Source organism: Lepidochelys kempii, chromosome 25, assembly GCF_965140285.1.
Source record: "Lepidochelys kempii isolate rLepKem1 chromosome 25, rLepKem1.hap1, whole genome shotgun sequence".
Lineage (NCBI taxonomy): Eukaryota > Metazoa > Chordata > Testudines > Cheloniidae > Lepidochelys > Lepidochelys kempii.
In genome coordinates, this window is record NC_136404.1 from 19401552 (window position 1) to 19414618 (window position 13067).

General features: G+C 43.8%; 2 protein-coding genes across 9 annotated transcripts in view; one reads left to right on the forward strand and one right to left on the reverse strand.

Annotated features, from left to right (window-relative positions):
- Positions 1-13067, forward strand: part of MED26 (mediator complex subunit 26) — a 60846-nt gene that overhangs the window by 38800 nt on the left and 8979 nt on the right. For all 5 annotated transcript variants that reach the window (XM_073324058.2, XM_073324055.2, XM_073324054.2 and 2 more), the window contains exon 2: positions 12711-12785. In XM_073324058.2, the coding sequence (XP_073180159.1) occupies positions 12720-12785 (66 nt within the window). In that variant the 5' untranslated portion in view covers positions 12711-12719. The remainder of the gene's footprint in view (positions 1-12710; positions 12786-13067) is intronic.
- The window catches only part of LOC140903181 (uncharacterized), a 37355-nt gene that overhangs the window by 14928 nt on the left and 9360 nt on the right, over positions 1-13067 (reverse strand). For 3 of the 4 annotated variants that reach the window (XM_073324064.2, XM_073324063.2, XM_073324062.2), the window contains one exon: positions 5391-9939. The exons of the other annotated variant lie outside the window; for it this stretch is intronic. In XM_073324064.2, the coding sequence (XP_073180165.2) occupies positions 8846-9805 (960 nt within the window). In that variant the 5' untranslated portion in view covers positions 9806-9939 and the 3' untranslated portion in view covers positions 5391-8845. The remainder of the gene's footprint in view (positions 1-5390; positions 9940-13067) is intronic. 4 annotated transcript variants of the gene reach the window in all.

Here is a 13067-nt window from a genome sequence, read left to right on the forward strand (position 1 = left end):
GGCACTGCTGGGACCTGATGAAGAGCTGGAGCAGTGATTAATGACACTGAGGCTATGTCTACATGATGGAGTTAAGTCAACAATCATAATCCACTGTAACTACATTGCTTGAGCATGTTTACACAACGCTGCTTGTGTCGGTGGAGCAGGTCCACCCACCGTTGAGCAGCGCATCGTGGGTAGTTATCCCACTGTGCAACTTGTCACCTTCTGCTGCTTGTAGTTCTGGGAATGGATTGCAGTGCAACATGGGGGCAGGCTCACCGTCCCAGGATGCAGTTCTCACTGTTCCATTATTCCATGGGCTTCCAACTACATTTTGTTCCATTTTTCAGCAGCCCCTGTAAACTGTGTGCCCGCCATCTCTGCCTGAAAGTATGCTGTCCAGTTTTGTGATGAGCGTTATGAACATATTGCAGGATCAGCCATGTTATTTCATGAGCTGTGAATCTGATAATGAATCTGTGATACCTGCCCTGCTGTGTGCTGTGGAAAGAAACAATTCAGGACTGATGTTGGCATTGACAGAGCAGTTGCACATGGAATGTCAGTACTGGGCTTGGAAAACAAGCATTGAATGGTGGGATCGCATCGTGATGCATGGATGACAGGCAGTGGCTGCAGAACATTTGGATGTGCAAAGCCATCTTCCTGGAATGGTATGCAGAGCAAAGACACCAAAATGAGAGCTGCCACCGTGGTGGAAAAGCAAGTGGCGATTGCTGTATGGCAGCTGGCAACTCCAGGGGTTCCTTCATCCTATCTGTTGCCGGAGTGAGTGCCAACGCCATTAGGAGTGCTCTTAGGGCATATAAGTGATGTGACAAGATGCCATATCTGCAAGTCCTTCAAACCTAGGAAGAAGGATCTCGATATCTGTCTAAGAGCGCTCCTAATGGAATCGACACTCACTCTAGCAGCAGATAGGATGAAGGGTCACCTGGTGTCCTCACAGAGGATTTCCAATTGGATTACCTCATGAACATAAGAATGGCCATACTGGGTCAGACCAAAGGTCCATCCAGCCCAGTATCCTGTCTACTGACAATGGCCCATGCCAGGTGCCCCAGAGGGAGTGAACTTACTAGGTAATGATCTAGTGAGCTCTCTCCTGCCATCCAGCTCCACCCTCTGACAAACAGAGGCTAGGGACACCATTCCTTACCCATCCTGACTAATAGCCATTAATGAATTTATCCAGTTCTCTTTTAAACCCTGTTACAGTCCTAGCCTTCACAACCTCCTCAAGCAAGGAGTTCCACAGGTTGACTGTGCGCTGAGTGAAGAACTACTTCCTTTAATTTGTTTTAAACCTGCTACCCATTAATTTCATTTGGTAACCCCTAGTTCTTAGATTATGGGAACAAGTAAATAACTTTTCCTTATTCACTTTCTCCACACCACTCATGATTTTATATACACCTCTATCATATCCCCCCTTAGTCTCCTCTTTTCTAAGCTGAAAAGTCCTAGCCTCTTTAATCTCTCCTCATATGGGACCCGTTCCAAACCCCTAATCATTTTAGTTGCCCTTCTCTGAACCTTTTTTAATGCCAGTGTATATATATCTTTTTTGAGATGAGGGGACCACATCTGTACACAGTATTCAAGATATGGGCATACCATGGATTTATATAAGGTCAATAAGATAGTCTCCATCTAATTCTATATCCCTTTTTTAATGATTCCTAACATCCCATTTGCTTTTTTGACTGCCGTTGCACACTGCGTGGATGTCTTCAGAGAACTATCCACAATGACTAAGATCTTTCTCCTGATTGGTTGTAGCTAAATTAGCCCCCATCATATTGTATGTATAGTTGGGATTATTTTTTCCAATGTGCATTACTTTACATTTATTCACATTAAATTTCATTTGCCATTTTGTTGCCCAATCACTTAGTTTTGTGAGATCTGTTTGAAGTTCTTCAGTCTGCTTTGGTCTTAACTATCTTGAGCAGTTTAGTATTGTCTGCAAACTTTGCCACCTCACTGTTCACTCCTTTCTCCAGATCATTTATGAATAAGTTGAAAGGACTGACCCCTTGGGGAACACCACTAGTTACCCCTCTCCATTCTGAAAATTTACCATTTATTCCTACCCTTTGTTCCATGTCTTTTAACCAGTTCTCAATCCATGAAAAGGTCTTCCCTCTTATCTCATGACATCTTGATTTACGTAAGAGCCTTTGGTGAGGGACCTTGTCAAGACTTTCTGGAAATCTAAGTACACTATGTCCACTGGATTCCCCCTTGTCTACATGTTTGTTTGACCTGCTCAAAGAACTCTGATAGTAAGACATGATCTCCCTTTACAGAAACCATGTAGACTTTTGTACAACAATTTGTTCTTCTATGTGTCTGACAATTTTATTCTCTACTATTGTTTCAACTAATTTGCCTGGTTCTGATGTTAGACTTACCGGTCTGTAATTGCCAGGATCACCTCTAGAGCCCTTCTTAAATATTGGCGTTACATTAGCTATTTTCCAGTCATTGGGTACAGTAGCTGATTTAAAGGGCAGATTACAAACCATAGTTAATAGTTCTGCAATTTCACATTTGAGTTCTTTCAGAAGTCTTGGGTGAATGCCATCTGGTCCTGGTGACTTGTTACTGTTAAGTTTCTCAGTTAATTCCAAAACCTCCTCTAGTGACACTTCAATCTGTGACAATTTCTCATATTTGTCACCTACAAAAGACTGCTCAGGTTTGGGAATCTCCCTAACATCCTCAGCCGTGAAGACTGAATCAAAGAATTAATTTAGTTTCTCTGCAATGACTTTATTGTCTTTAAGTTCTCCTTTTGTATCTTGATCATCCAGGGGCCCCAGTGGTTGTTTAGTAGGCTTCCTGCTTCTGATGTACTTAAAAAAAATTTTGCTATTACCTTTTGAGTTTTTGGCTAGCTGTTCTTCAGACTCCTTTTTGGCTTTTCTTATTACATTTTTACATTTAATTTGGCAGTGTTTATGCTCCTTTCTATTTACCTCACTAGGATTTGACTTCCACTTTTTAAAAGATGCCTTTTTATCTCTCACTGCTTCTTTTACATGGTTGTTAAGCCACGGTGGCTGTTTTCTAGTTTTTACTGTGTTTTTTAATTTGGGGTATATGTTTAAGTTGAGCCTTTATTACGGTGTCTTTGAAAAGTGTCCATGCAGCTTGCAGGGATTTTACTCTAGTCCCTGTACCTTTTAATTTCTGTTTAATTAACCATCTCATTTTTGCATAGTTCCCCTTTCTGAAATTAAATGCCACAGTGTTGGGCTGTTAAGGTGTTCTTCCCACACAGGAATGTTAAATGTTGGTCACTGTTTCTAAGCGGTCCTGTTATAGTTACCTCTTGGACCAGATCCTGTACTCCACTCAGGACTAAATCAAGAGTTGCCTCTCCCCTTGTGGGTTCCTGTACCAGCTGCTCCAAGGAGTCCTTTAAACTATCGAAGTTTTGTATCTGCATTTCGTCCTGAGGTGACATGTACCCCAGTCAGTATGGGGATAACTGAAATCCCCCACTATTATTTAGGGTTTTTTTGATAGCCTCTTTACTCTCCCTTAGCATTTCATTGTCACTATCACTGACCTGGTCAGGTGGTCGAAAATAGATCCCTACTGTTATATTCTTATTAGAGCATGGAATTACTATCCATAGAGATTCTATGGAACATGTGGATTCATTTAAGATTTTTATTTAGTTTGATTCTACATTTTTTTTCACATATAGTGTTGGTCTCTCCCCCCCGGCACGACCTGTCCTTCCGATATATTTTGTACCGCGGAATGATTGTGTCCCATTGATTTGTCCTCACTCCACCAGGTTTCTGTGATGCCTATTATATCAATGTCCTCTAACACGAGGCACTCTAGTTCACCTGTCTTATTATTTAGACTTCTAGCATTTGTGTACAAGCACTTTAAAAACTTGTCACTGCTTATTTTTCTGACCTTTTCTGATGGGTCAGATTCTTTCTGTGAATGTTTCTCGTCTGATCTGGCCCATACTTTATCCTCTTCCGTACCTACCTCCTAACGAAAACCTAGAGAATCTCTATCAATAGACTCTCCTCTAAGAGAAGTCTCTGTCTGATCCACATGCGCCTCTGCAGCAATTGGCTTTCCCCATCTCTTAATTTAAAAACTGCTCTGCAACCTTTTTAATGTGAAGTGCCAGCAGCCTGGATCCACTTTGGTTTAGGTGGAGCCCATCCTTCTTGTATAGGCTCCCCCTATCCCAAAAGTTCCCCAGTTCCTAATAAATCTAAACCCCTCCTTTCTACACCATCGTCTCATCCACGCATTCAGACTCTGAAGCTCTGCCTGCCTACCTGGCCCTGCGCATGGAACTGGAAGCATTTCCGAGAATGCCACCATAGAGGTCCTGGATTTTAGTCTCTTTCCTAGCAGCCTAAATTTGGCCTCCAGGATGTCTCTCCTACCCTTCCCTATGTCATTGGTACCTACATGTACCATGACCACTGGCTCCTCCCTAGCACTACACATAAGTCTTATCTAGATGCCTCGAGAGATCTGCAACCTTTGCACCAAGCAGGCAAGTCATCATACAGTTCTCCCGGACATCACAAACCCAACTATGTTTCTAATGATCGAATCTCCCATTAACACCTGCCTTTTCCTAATGACTGGAGTTCCCTCCCCTGGAGAGGTAACTTCAGTGCGAGAGGATACCCCAACATCATCTGGAAGGAGGGTCCCAATTATGGGAAGGTTTCCCTTGGTTCCTGTTGACTGCTCTCCTTCTCTGGGCCTTTCATCCTCCTCAACAGCACACGGGCTGTCTGACCGGAGGTGGGACAAATCTACAGTGTCCCAGAAAGCCTCATCAACATACCTCTCTGCCTCCCTTAGCTCCTCCAGTTCCGCCACCCTGGCCTCCAAAGCCCATACACAGTCTCTGAGGGCCAGGAGCTCCTTGCACTGAATGCACACATGCCACCCGCCCACAGGGCAGATAATCATGCTACACTGAGTACAATAAACAGGGTAGTCTCCACTCTGCTGCTTGGCTTCTGCCTGCATTTCTCCTACAGCTACCTAGGTTAATGATAAGGTTTTTGTTTAAATCAAGAAGTTTTGATTATAGTTTAGTTTAAAGGTTTTAAAGAATGGCAAGTGTACCTCACCCCCTTCCCACCTCCCTGTTAGCGGTCCCTGGTCACTTGCTCACTGCTTTATAAAGCCCTGGCCTTCTTGATAGCCCCGCCCCCTGACTAAGGCTCAGCCAATGAACACAGGCTTCTAGATTTCAAACCTTGTTTACAAGCTCATGGCTTCCAACTGCTGGCCACAGCACACAGTCCTTTAGACAGACACACAAGCTCAGCACACAGCAAGTAACCCCCAAACACAAACTACAGACAGCCACTTACCCCAAGGGTCCCATATTTGCTCCTCCTTCACCTGGAGAACTCCCTCTCGAAACTCCCTGTGAATAGTCCCTGCAAAAGCACCTGTTACGATCTGGTGGGGGTTCCGCTGCTGCTGATTGTCAGAGCGCAGGCATCTTTGGTGGTCTTCTGGTGCACATCCCTATCCAGGACATCTGTAGAGTCGCAATGTGGTCCTCTGTTCATACGTTTACAGCTCATTATGCCATCACTCAACAGGCCAGAGATGATGCTGCGTTCGGCAGAGCTATGTTGCAATCTACAAGTCCATGAACTCCTTCTCACCTCCAGGGTACTGCTTTGGAATCACCTAATATGGAATGGACATTAACAAGCACTCAAAGAACAAAATAGAGTTACCTTTTCCATAACTGGTGTTTTTTGAGATGTGTTGCTCATGTCCATTCCACAACCCGCCCTCCTTCCCCACTGTTGGAATTTCTGGCAAGAAAGAACTGAAGGTGGGCGCCATCATACCGTGCCATGTGGGCACCATTCCAGAGGGTGCCAGAGCTGGTCCCCCTATGGATACTGCTGCAAGGAAAAACTTCCGGCACTAGTGCATGTGGCAAGGACATGAGGAACACATCTCGAAGAATACCACTTACGGAAAAGGCAACCGTCTTTTCTCTGTGGTACTCCAGGCACAGGTGAATCAATGGGGTCATTTCATGGATATCAATGCGGGGTGGTCAGGGAAGCTTCATGACGCATACATCTTCAGGAACTCAGGTCTGTATAGAAAGCTGCAAGCGGGTATTTCCTTTCCAGACCAGAAGATTCCAGTGGGGGTGTGGAAATGCCCACAATGATCCTGGGAGACCCAGCGTACCCCTTACTTTTGTGGCTCATGAAGCCTTACGCCGAAATCTTGACAGCAGTAAGGAGCGTTCACGTACCAGCCAGGACTTGCCTATCCTTCCTTGGCCACATGGCTTAGTGTACATAGGTGACTGCCTTTGCTTGACTTTACCTTCATTGCCTCCAGATGTGCTCCAGATGGTTTACTTGCCAAAACGTCACATCATGGACCTCATGCTGACAGTCCTCACCAGGGTACTGTTCACCCTTCAGTGGTGGACAGACCCACATCATATATGCACAGAGGTTTCCTTCCTTCATTGTCCTCAGACAAGATGATGATCATCAATGCATCTCTCATAGGCTGGGGAGTGCACATAGATGAGCATGTGGATGATTACATGTCACAGGGAACATGGTCTCCTTGAGAATCCAGGATGCATATCAATACCCTGGAACTCTGAGCTGTAATGAAAGCATGTCAATCCTTTCTCCCATAACCATTCTCATCATGTTGTCCGACATGAGAGAACACCACTGCTGTTTTCTTCCTCAACAAATGGAGGCACGAGATTGACTGCTTTATGCACAGAAGCAGTCAATCTCTGGAATTAGTGAGTCACTCACCAGATCCTCCTGTCTGCACCCTACCTTGCAGGGACACAGAATGTGCTCACGGATTCACTCAGCAGACGTCTTGTGATTTACCAGAAATGGGTACTCCACAATTCAGTAGTTCAAAACATCTTCACCTGATGGGGGTTTCCAACCACACACCTCTTTGCCTCCCATATAAACCTCAAATGCACTACACACTACTCCAGGGAGGTCTCTGCCACTACCCTCCGGGTCCGACCAAATCAACTATGCCTTTCCTCCTCTGCTGCTCCTACCTTGGGTACTCCATAAAATCTGATGAGACAGAGTGATGGTCATGACCCAGACAGTTCTGGTTTCCCAGTCTCCTTCAGATGTCAACCATCCACCAATTCTTATCCTCACCTTCTCCAACCTGCTGACATAGTTCAACCGTGAGATCAGACATCCCAATATACAGGTGCTCCATCTCAGAGCATGGTATTTGGATGGGCATCAACTTCAGGATGGACCTGTCTTGCACAGCTGAGAAATATTCTCTCCAGCAGCAGGAAAGAATCCACTAAACACTTTTACAGGCTAAGTGGAAAGGCTTCATTTCCTGGGTCCAACAAAAGGGAGTTTTGATGGAATCGATGGGGATCCCCCTTCTCCTGGACTACCTTCTATCCTTGAAGGTGGCGGGTCTTGCCATTAACTCTCAAAGTCCACGTGTATTCCATTTCCTGCCCTCCTTCCCCTTTACTATGGGGATCTGTCTGATTCACAGTGGAGAAGGAACTGGAGATGTGGTAGGTCTGTCCTGCCCTTTGTCACCTTGAGCAGAAGCATGAGGTCAGCTAAGGCACATGTTCAAACCAACAGACACTACTTTCAAATTCTCTGACTCTGGGAGCATGGTGCGCATGTGTAAACCCTCAGTGGAATACAGAATAGGGACCACACATCTCAAAGAATCGCCAGTTACATGTCAGTAACCTCTTCGTTTGTTTGATACCCTGTATGAGTTCCAATGTGGGGTGATAGGTGACAATTAGGGTTGTGCGGTCAAAGGGTTTTTTATTTCTGTATTGAAGCAGGTTCTCTTTGGGCATTTGGGTAGCCCATTCCATGATGTGATCTACTTTGCCACACAAGGACACTCCACCAGAGAAGTCGTTTAAGGTGTGTATCCCAGACTTTCTCCTCAGAGCATATTCTATGGTGTCTGAGTGCCTGGCTATGTGTAGCAGATTTCTTGGTGTGTTTGGGATGGTTACTGGATCAGTTAAGATAGGTGTGGCGATCTGTGGGTTTCTTGTGTACGGTTTCAGAGTAGCAGCCGTGTTAGTCTGTATCTGCAAAAAGAAAAGGAGTACTTGTGGCACCTTAGAGACTAACCAATTTATTTGAGCCTAAACTTTTGTGAGCTACAGCTCACTTCGTCGGATGCATTCAGTGGAAAATACAGTGGGGAGATTTATATACACAGAGAACATGAAACAATGGGTGTTACCGTACACACTGTAATGAGAGTGATCACTTAAGGTGAGCTATTCCCAGCAGGAGAGAAAAAAAACCTTTTGTAGTGATAATCAAGGTGGGCCATTTCCAGCAATTGACAAGAAGGTCCGAGGAATGGGGCGGGGGGAGATAAACATGGGGAAATAGTTTTACTTTGTGTAATGACCCATCCACTCCCAGTCTTTATTCAAGCCTAAGTTAATTGTATCCAGTTTGCAAATTAATTCCAATTCAGCAGTCTCTCCTTGGAGTCTGTTTTTTGAAGTTTTTTTGTTGAAGAACTGCAACTTTTAGGTCTGTAATTGAGTGACCAAAGAGATTGAAGTGTTCTCGGACTGGTTTTTGAATGTTGTTCTTGACGTCTGATTTGTGTCCATTTATTCTTTTGCGTAGAGACTGTCCAGTTTGGCCAATGTACATGGCAGAGGGGCATTGCTGGCACATGATGGCATGTATCACATTGGTAGATGTGCAGGTGTACGAGCCTCTGATGTGATTAGGCCCTATTATGGTGTCCCCTGAATAGATATGTGGACTCAGTTGGCAACGAGCTTTGTTGCAAGGATAGGTTCCTGGATTAGTGGGTCTGTGGTGTGGTGTGTGGTTGCTGGTGGTATTTGCTTCAGGTTGGGGGGCTGTCTGTAAGAAAGGACTGGCCTGTCTCCCAAGATCTGTGAGAGTGATGGGTCATCCTTCAGGATAGGTTGTAGATCCTTGATGATGCGTTGGAGAGGTTTTAGTTGGGGGCTGAAGGTGATGGCTAGTGGCATTCTGTTATTTTCTTTGTTGGGTCTGTCCTGGAGTAGGTGACTTCTGGGTACTCTTCTGGCTCTGTCAATCTGTTTCTTCACTTCAGCAGGTGGGTACTGTAGTTGTAAGAAGGCTTGATAGAGATCTTGTAGGTGTTTGCCTCTGTCTGAGGGGTTGGAGCAAATGCGGTTGTATCGTAGAGCTTGGCTGTAGACAATGGATCGTGTGGTGTGATCTGGGTGAAAGCTGGAGGCATGTAGGTAGGCATAGCGGTCAGTAGGTTTCCAGTGTTGGGTGGTGTTTATGTGACCATCGCTTATTAGCACCGTAGTGTCCAGGAAGTGGATCTCTTGTGTGGACTGGACCAGGCTGAGGTTGATGGTGGGATGGAAATTGTTGAAATCCTGGTGGAATTCCTCAAGGGCTTCTTTTCCATGGGTCCAGATGATGAAGAGGTCATCAGTGTAGCGCAAGTAGAGTAGGGACGTTAGGGGACGAGAGCTGAGGAAGCGTTGTTCTAAGTCAGCCATAAAAATGTTGGCATGCTGTGGGGCCGTGCGGGTACCCATAGCAGTGCCGCTGATTTGAAGGTATACATTGTCCCCAAATGTGAAATAGTTATGGGTGAGGACAAAGTCACAAAGTTCAGCCACCAGGTTTGCTGTGACATTATCGGGGATACTGTTCCTGATGGCTTGTAGTCCATCTTTGTGTGGAATGTTGGTGTAGAGGGCTTCTACATCCATAGTGGCTCAGGTTCCATTGTTGAAGCTGATCGTGGTGTCCAGGAAGTTGATGCTAGTGTGGGTGTGTTCTAGAGCAAGTCAAATGGATGGGCAGTTTAGGCTGTTGAAGTTGTGGTAGATATCTGAGGAAGTTTCTGTCCAGAGAATGAAAATATCATTGATGTATCTCAAGAATATTATTGGTTTTGTAGTGCATTTGTTTTTGAACACTGTCACCTGAGCATTTCAATCTCACTTATGCTAAGTTTGTGCACATGTGATGTGTATGCATAAAGCTGCAGATGTACAGATGAAGGTTGCATTGAGGCCCATTTGAAAACATGGCACCAAGTGTGTTAATGTGATATAAATTTATAGAATAACTCCTTCCTAACCTATATGTAAGGTAGCATAGCTTTGGAATTTTTGGTGCTGAGAATACCAAGTGTTTGAGACTGAGTTTAGAGCTCATAAAGCAGAGATTTGTTACTTGCTGTGATAATTGGAGGACACCTACTGGGCATAGTGTTTCTTGTTTCTCTTTCTGGTTTTAAACTCTTTACTATGGTTTGTTGAGGTTTTTAGACTTTGCTCAGTATCTACCCCTCTGTGAAAATGAGTCACTTATGTAGATTTTTCTCAAAGTATTGTTTGATGAAAATTCATTCAGGAAGTACAATGGAGAAGTTACTGTTTTACACAGATATCGATCTCTGGTATAACTAATGCATTCAGTGAAGTGATACTTAAAAATAACTCTGAAATTATGTTTTCACCATTGCTGTTAGAAAAGTCTGTCTAAACTGGTTCCCAAGCTCTTTCATAGTGTAGATAATGTTCAGATTAATGTTCAGATTTTTTGGGTACCAGTTTAACTCCCAATTAACTGCATAATATTCCTATGACAGCAAGATTAATTCCTCACAGGAAAAGTTATAGGAAAGTATGTATTTATTTATTACTTGTCTTGAGTGGTGTTCTTGGAAAGAGTTAATCAGATTGACTACTTTTGCTCTTCATTTTACCTCTCCTCCCAGCTGTTATGACTTTCTCAGTTGGAAACAAGGAGAGGCAGCACCACATGACCAGACAGCTCTCCATATCAGCATGTGCTCAATGGGCTGTGGGTTGGGAGTTTCTTGTCTAGACTATAGGAAAAGTAATGCTACTTTAGATTTGGCTGGCTTTCTCTGAAATGTTTATCATTGACAGGGCCAGCATTACAATTTATGGAATCCCGTGTTTCTGGAAGGGGGAGGGAATATAAGGCAGAGTTCCTTTCTTCTGTTAAGTCAAGGATGCTGTTGGGGGCGTCTAGCATCAAGCAGACTTCTCAGCAGCCTTTCCCCCACAGCCCTATTGATGAAGAGGTAGATGGGACCACCCATGAGATGTACTGGTATAATGGGATGGAGGATCCAAAGTGGCTGCTTGCACAGCTTGTGCCTAGTTAAGACTCCACTGGAATCAACAGACTGCATGAACTGTGGCTGATTCTGGATCAGGACTTTTGTGTTTAAGACTGGCCCTGATCATTAATCCCACAGTTCAGGTTAGACACATGCTGTGGCTCCATGAAAACCATTTATATTGGCTGTGTTGTTCTGTTCTCTTTGCATGAGACTGATTTCAAACTGGAACTCTTTATCAGCTTCTAGTTTTCTCAGTGTGGTAAAGTGTAGGCAGAATGCCTATGATGATGATGGAGCAGGTTCCTTTACATGGTAAGCCACCTATCTGAGCACAGACTGAACAATCCTCTGGGGCATCTCCTGCATTTGTTTTTTTCTCTCTGCTTATGTTGTAAGCTCACTGGAGCAGGGATTTTTCTCTCTTCCTGTCTCATACAGCACTAAACACACTGTATAATGCTTCAGTGGTAGTAATGCTCAACTGCCGGTTAAGCCCCATGTTTTCATGAAACCCTTAAAGCTATGGCTTTGTGGGGGAGAAAAAGTATTGTAAAATTTCATTTTTATTGAGTTCGTTATGTAAGGACAGATATGAATTTCAGGGTTTAACCCCTATTGTGGCATATGATGGTACTGTATTTGTCGATCAAGAACATAGCTTTCACCAGTCTGGCTTTACAGCAGACTTCTTTCAAAAATGCCATAAAATATTGGGCTGGTTCAGTCTGTTATGTGAGTATTTGTTACATGCCACCATATGAGCAATTTGAGTGATTCTCAAAAGTACAGTACATTAATAGACTGAACAAGATTAAATATTTTAATTTAACATTTAATCTATGCCACCACTGTTGAATATACACAATATTATCCAACCCTACTATCAAGCTGTCTGTGGTTTGGATCCTAGGTTCTTTCCCATAGTACTATGCTTACAGTTGACCAGTGTGGCCATCCTAGCTAACAGACCCTAGATTTGAACTCTGGGCACTGATGTGCATTCTCTGTCTTGTGCTCTGGAATTTGCTTTCCTTGTTGGTCTGACACTTGGGACACAGTACAAGTCTACTCATTCAGGATTTTACCCGGAGGAGTGGAAACTGGGTGGTTTTGTCTTTATGCTTGCCATTCTCACCTTATTTTAACGTATGGTGAATGTACCTTGTGCATAAACTGGTCACATCTTTATGTATGAAAATAGGTATGTACTATCATGGGTGTTCACTTGAAATCAAGCACTTCAGCTGGCAACATGCTCTGAGAGTGTGTGTTGAACTTAGTTTTATGTAAGAGCAAGATTGTAACAGCTCCTTCAACTTCCAGGTGGTAGGCTGGAGGAGTATCCTTTTCCCTCTTATTGCACACAGGCAGCTCCCTAAGCCAGGAGATGTGGTGGCCATTTTGGGCTCAGTTCTTCTTGTAATTATACAATATAACATGTTTTAAATGTGGCATTATTTGAGCACTAAAATGTATGCACAAAAATTTAAATAGCTTTCTCTTCCTTGTTGCAGATCCATAACATGGTGGCAGTGCTGGAAGTGATCTCCAGCTTGGAGAAATATCCCATAACCAAAGAGGCACTTGAGGTATGTCACCTTACATGTAAAATCCACATATGCTTATGTATGAAAACAGATCGCCTCTGTACAATATCTTTTGAATCCCCTTTAATGTATTCCAGCTCTTCCACAAAAACAGATAAACAACAAAAGATTACAAATTTAAGGCAAAGATATAGTAATTCGTCCCCACTCCTTCTTCTGGCACCTCCGTACATGACCGAAAGAGTTGTCTTGGTGGAATCATATACCAGTAGAAGAGTAACTACATTGGTGTATGGGGCAATCCAATTTCTGTTCACATAAGGG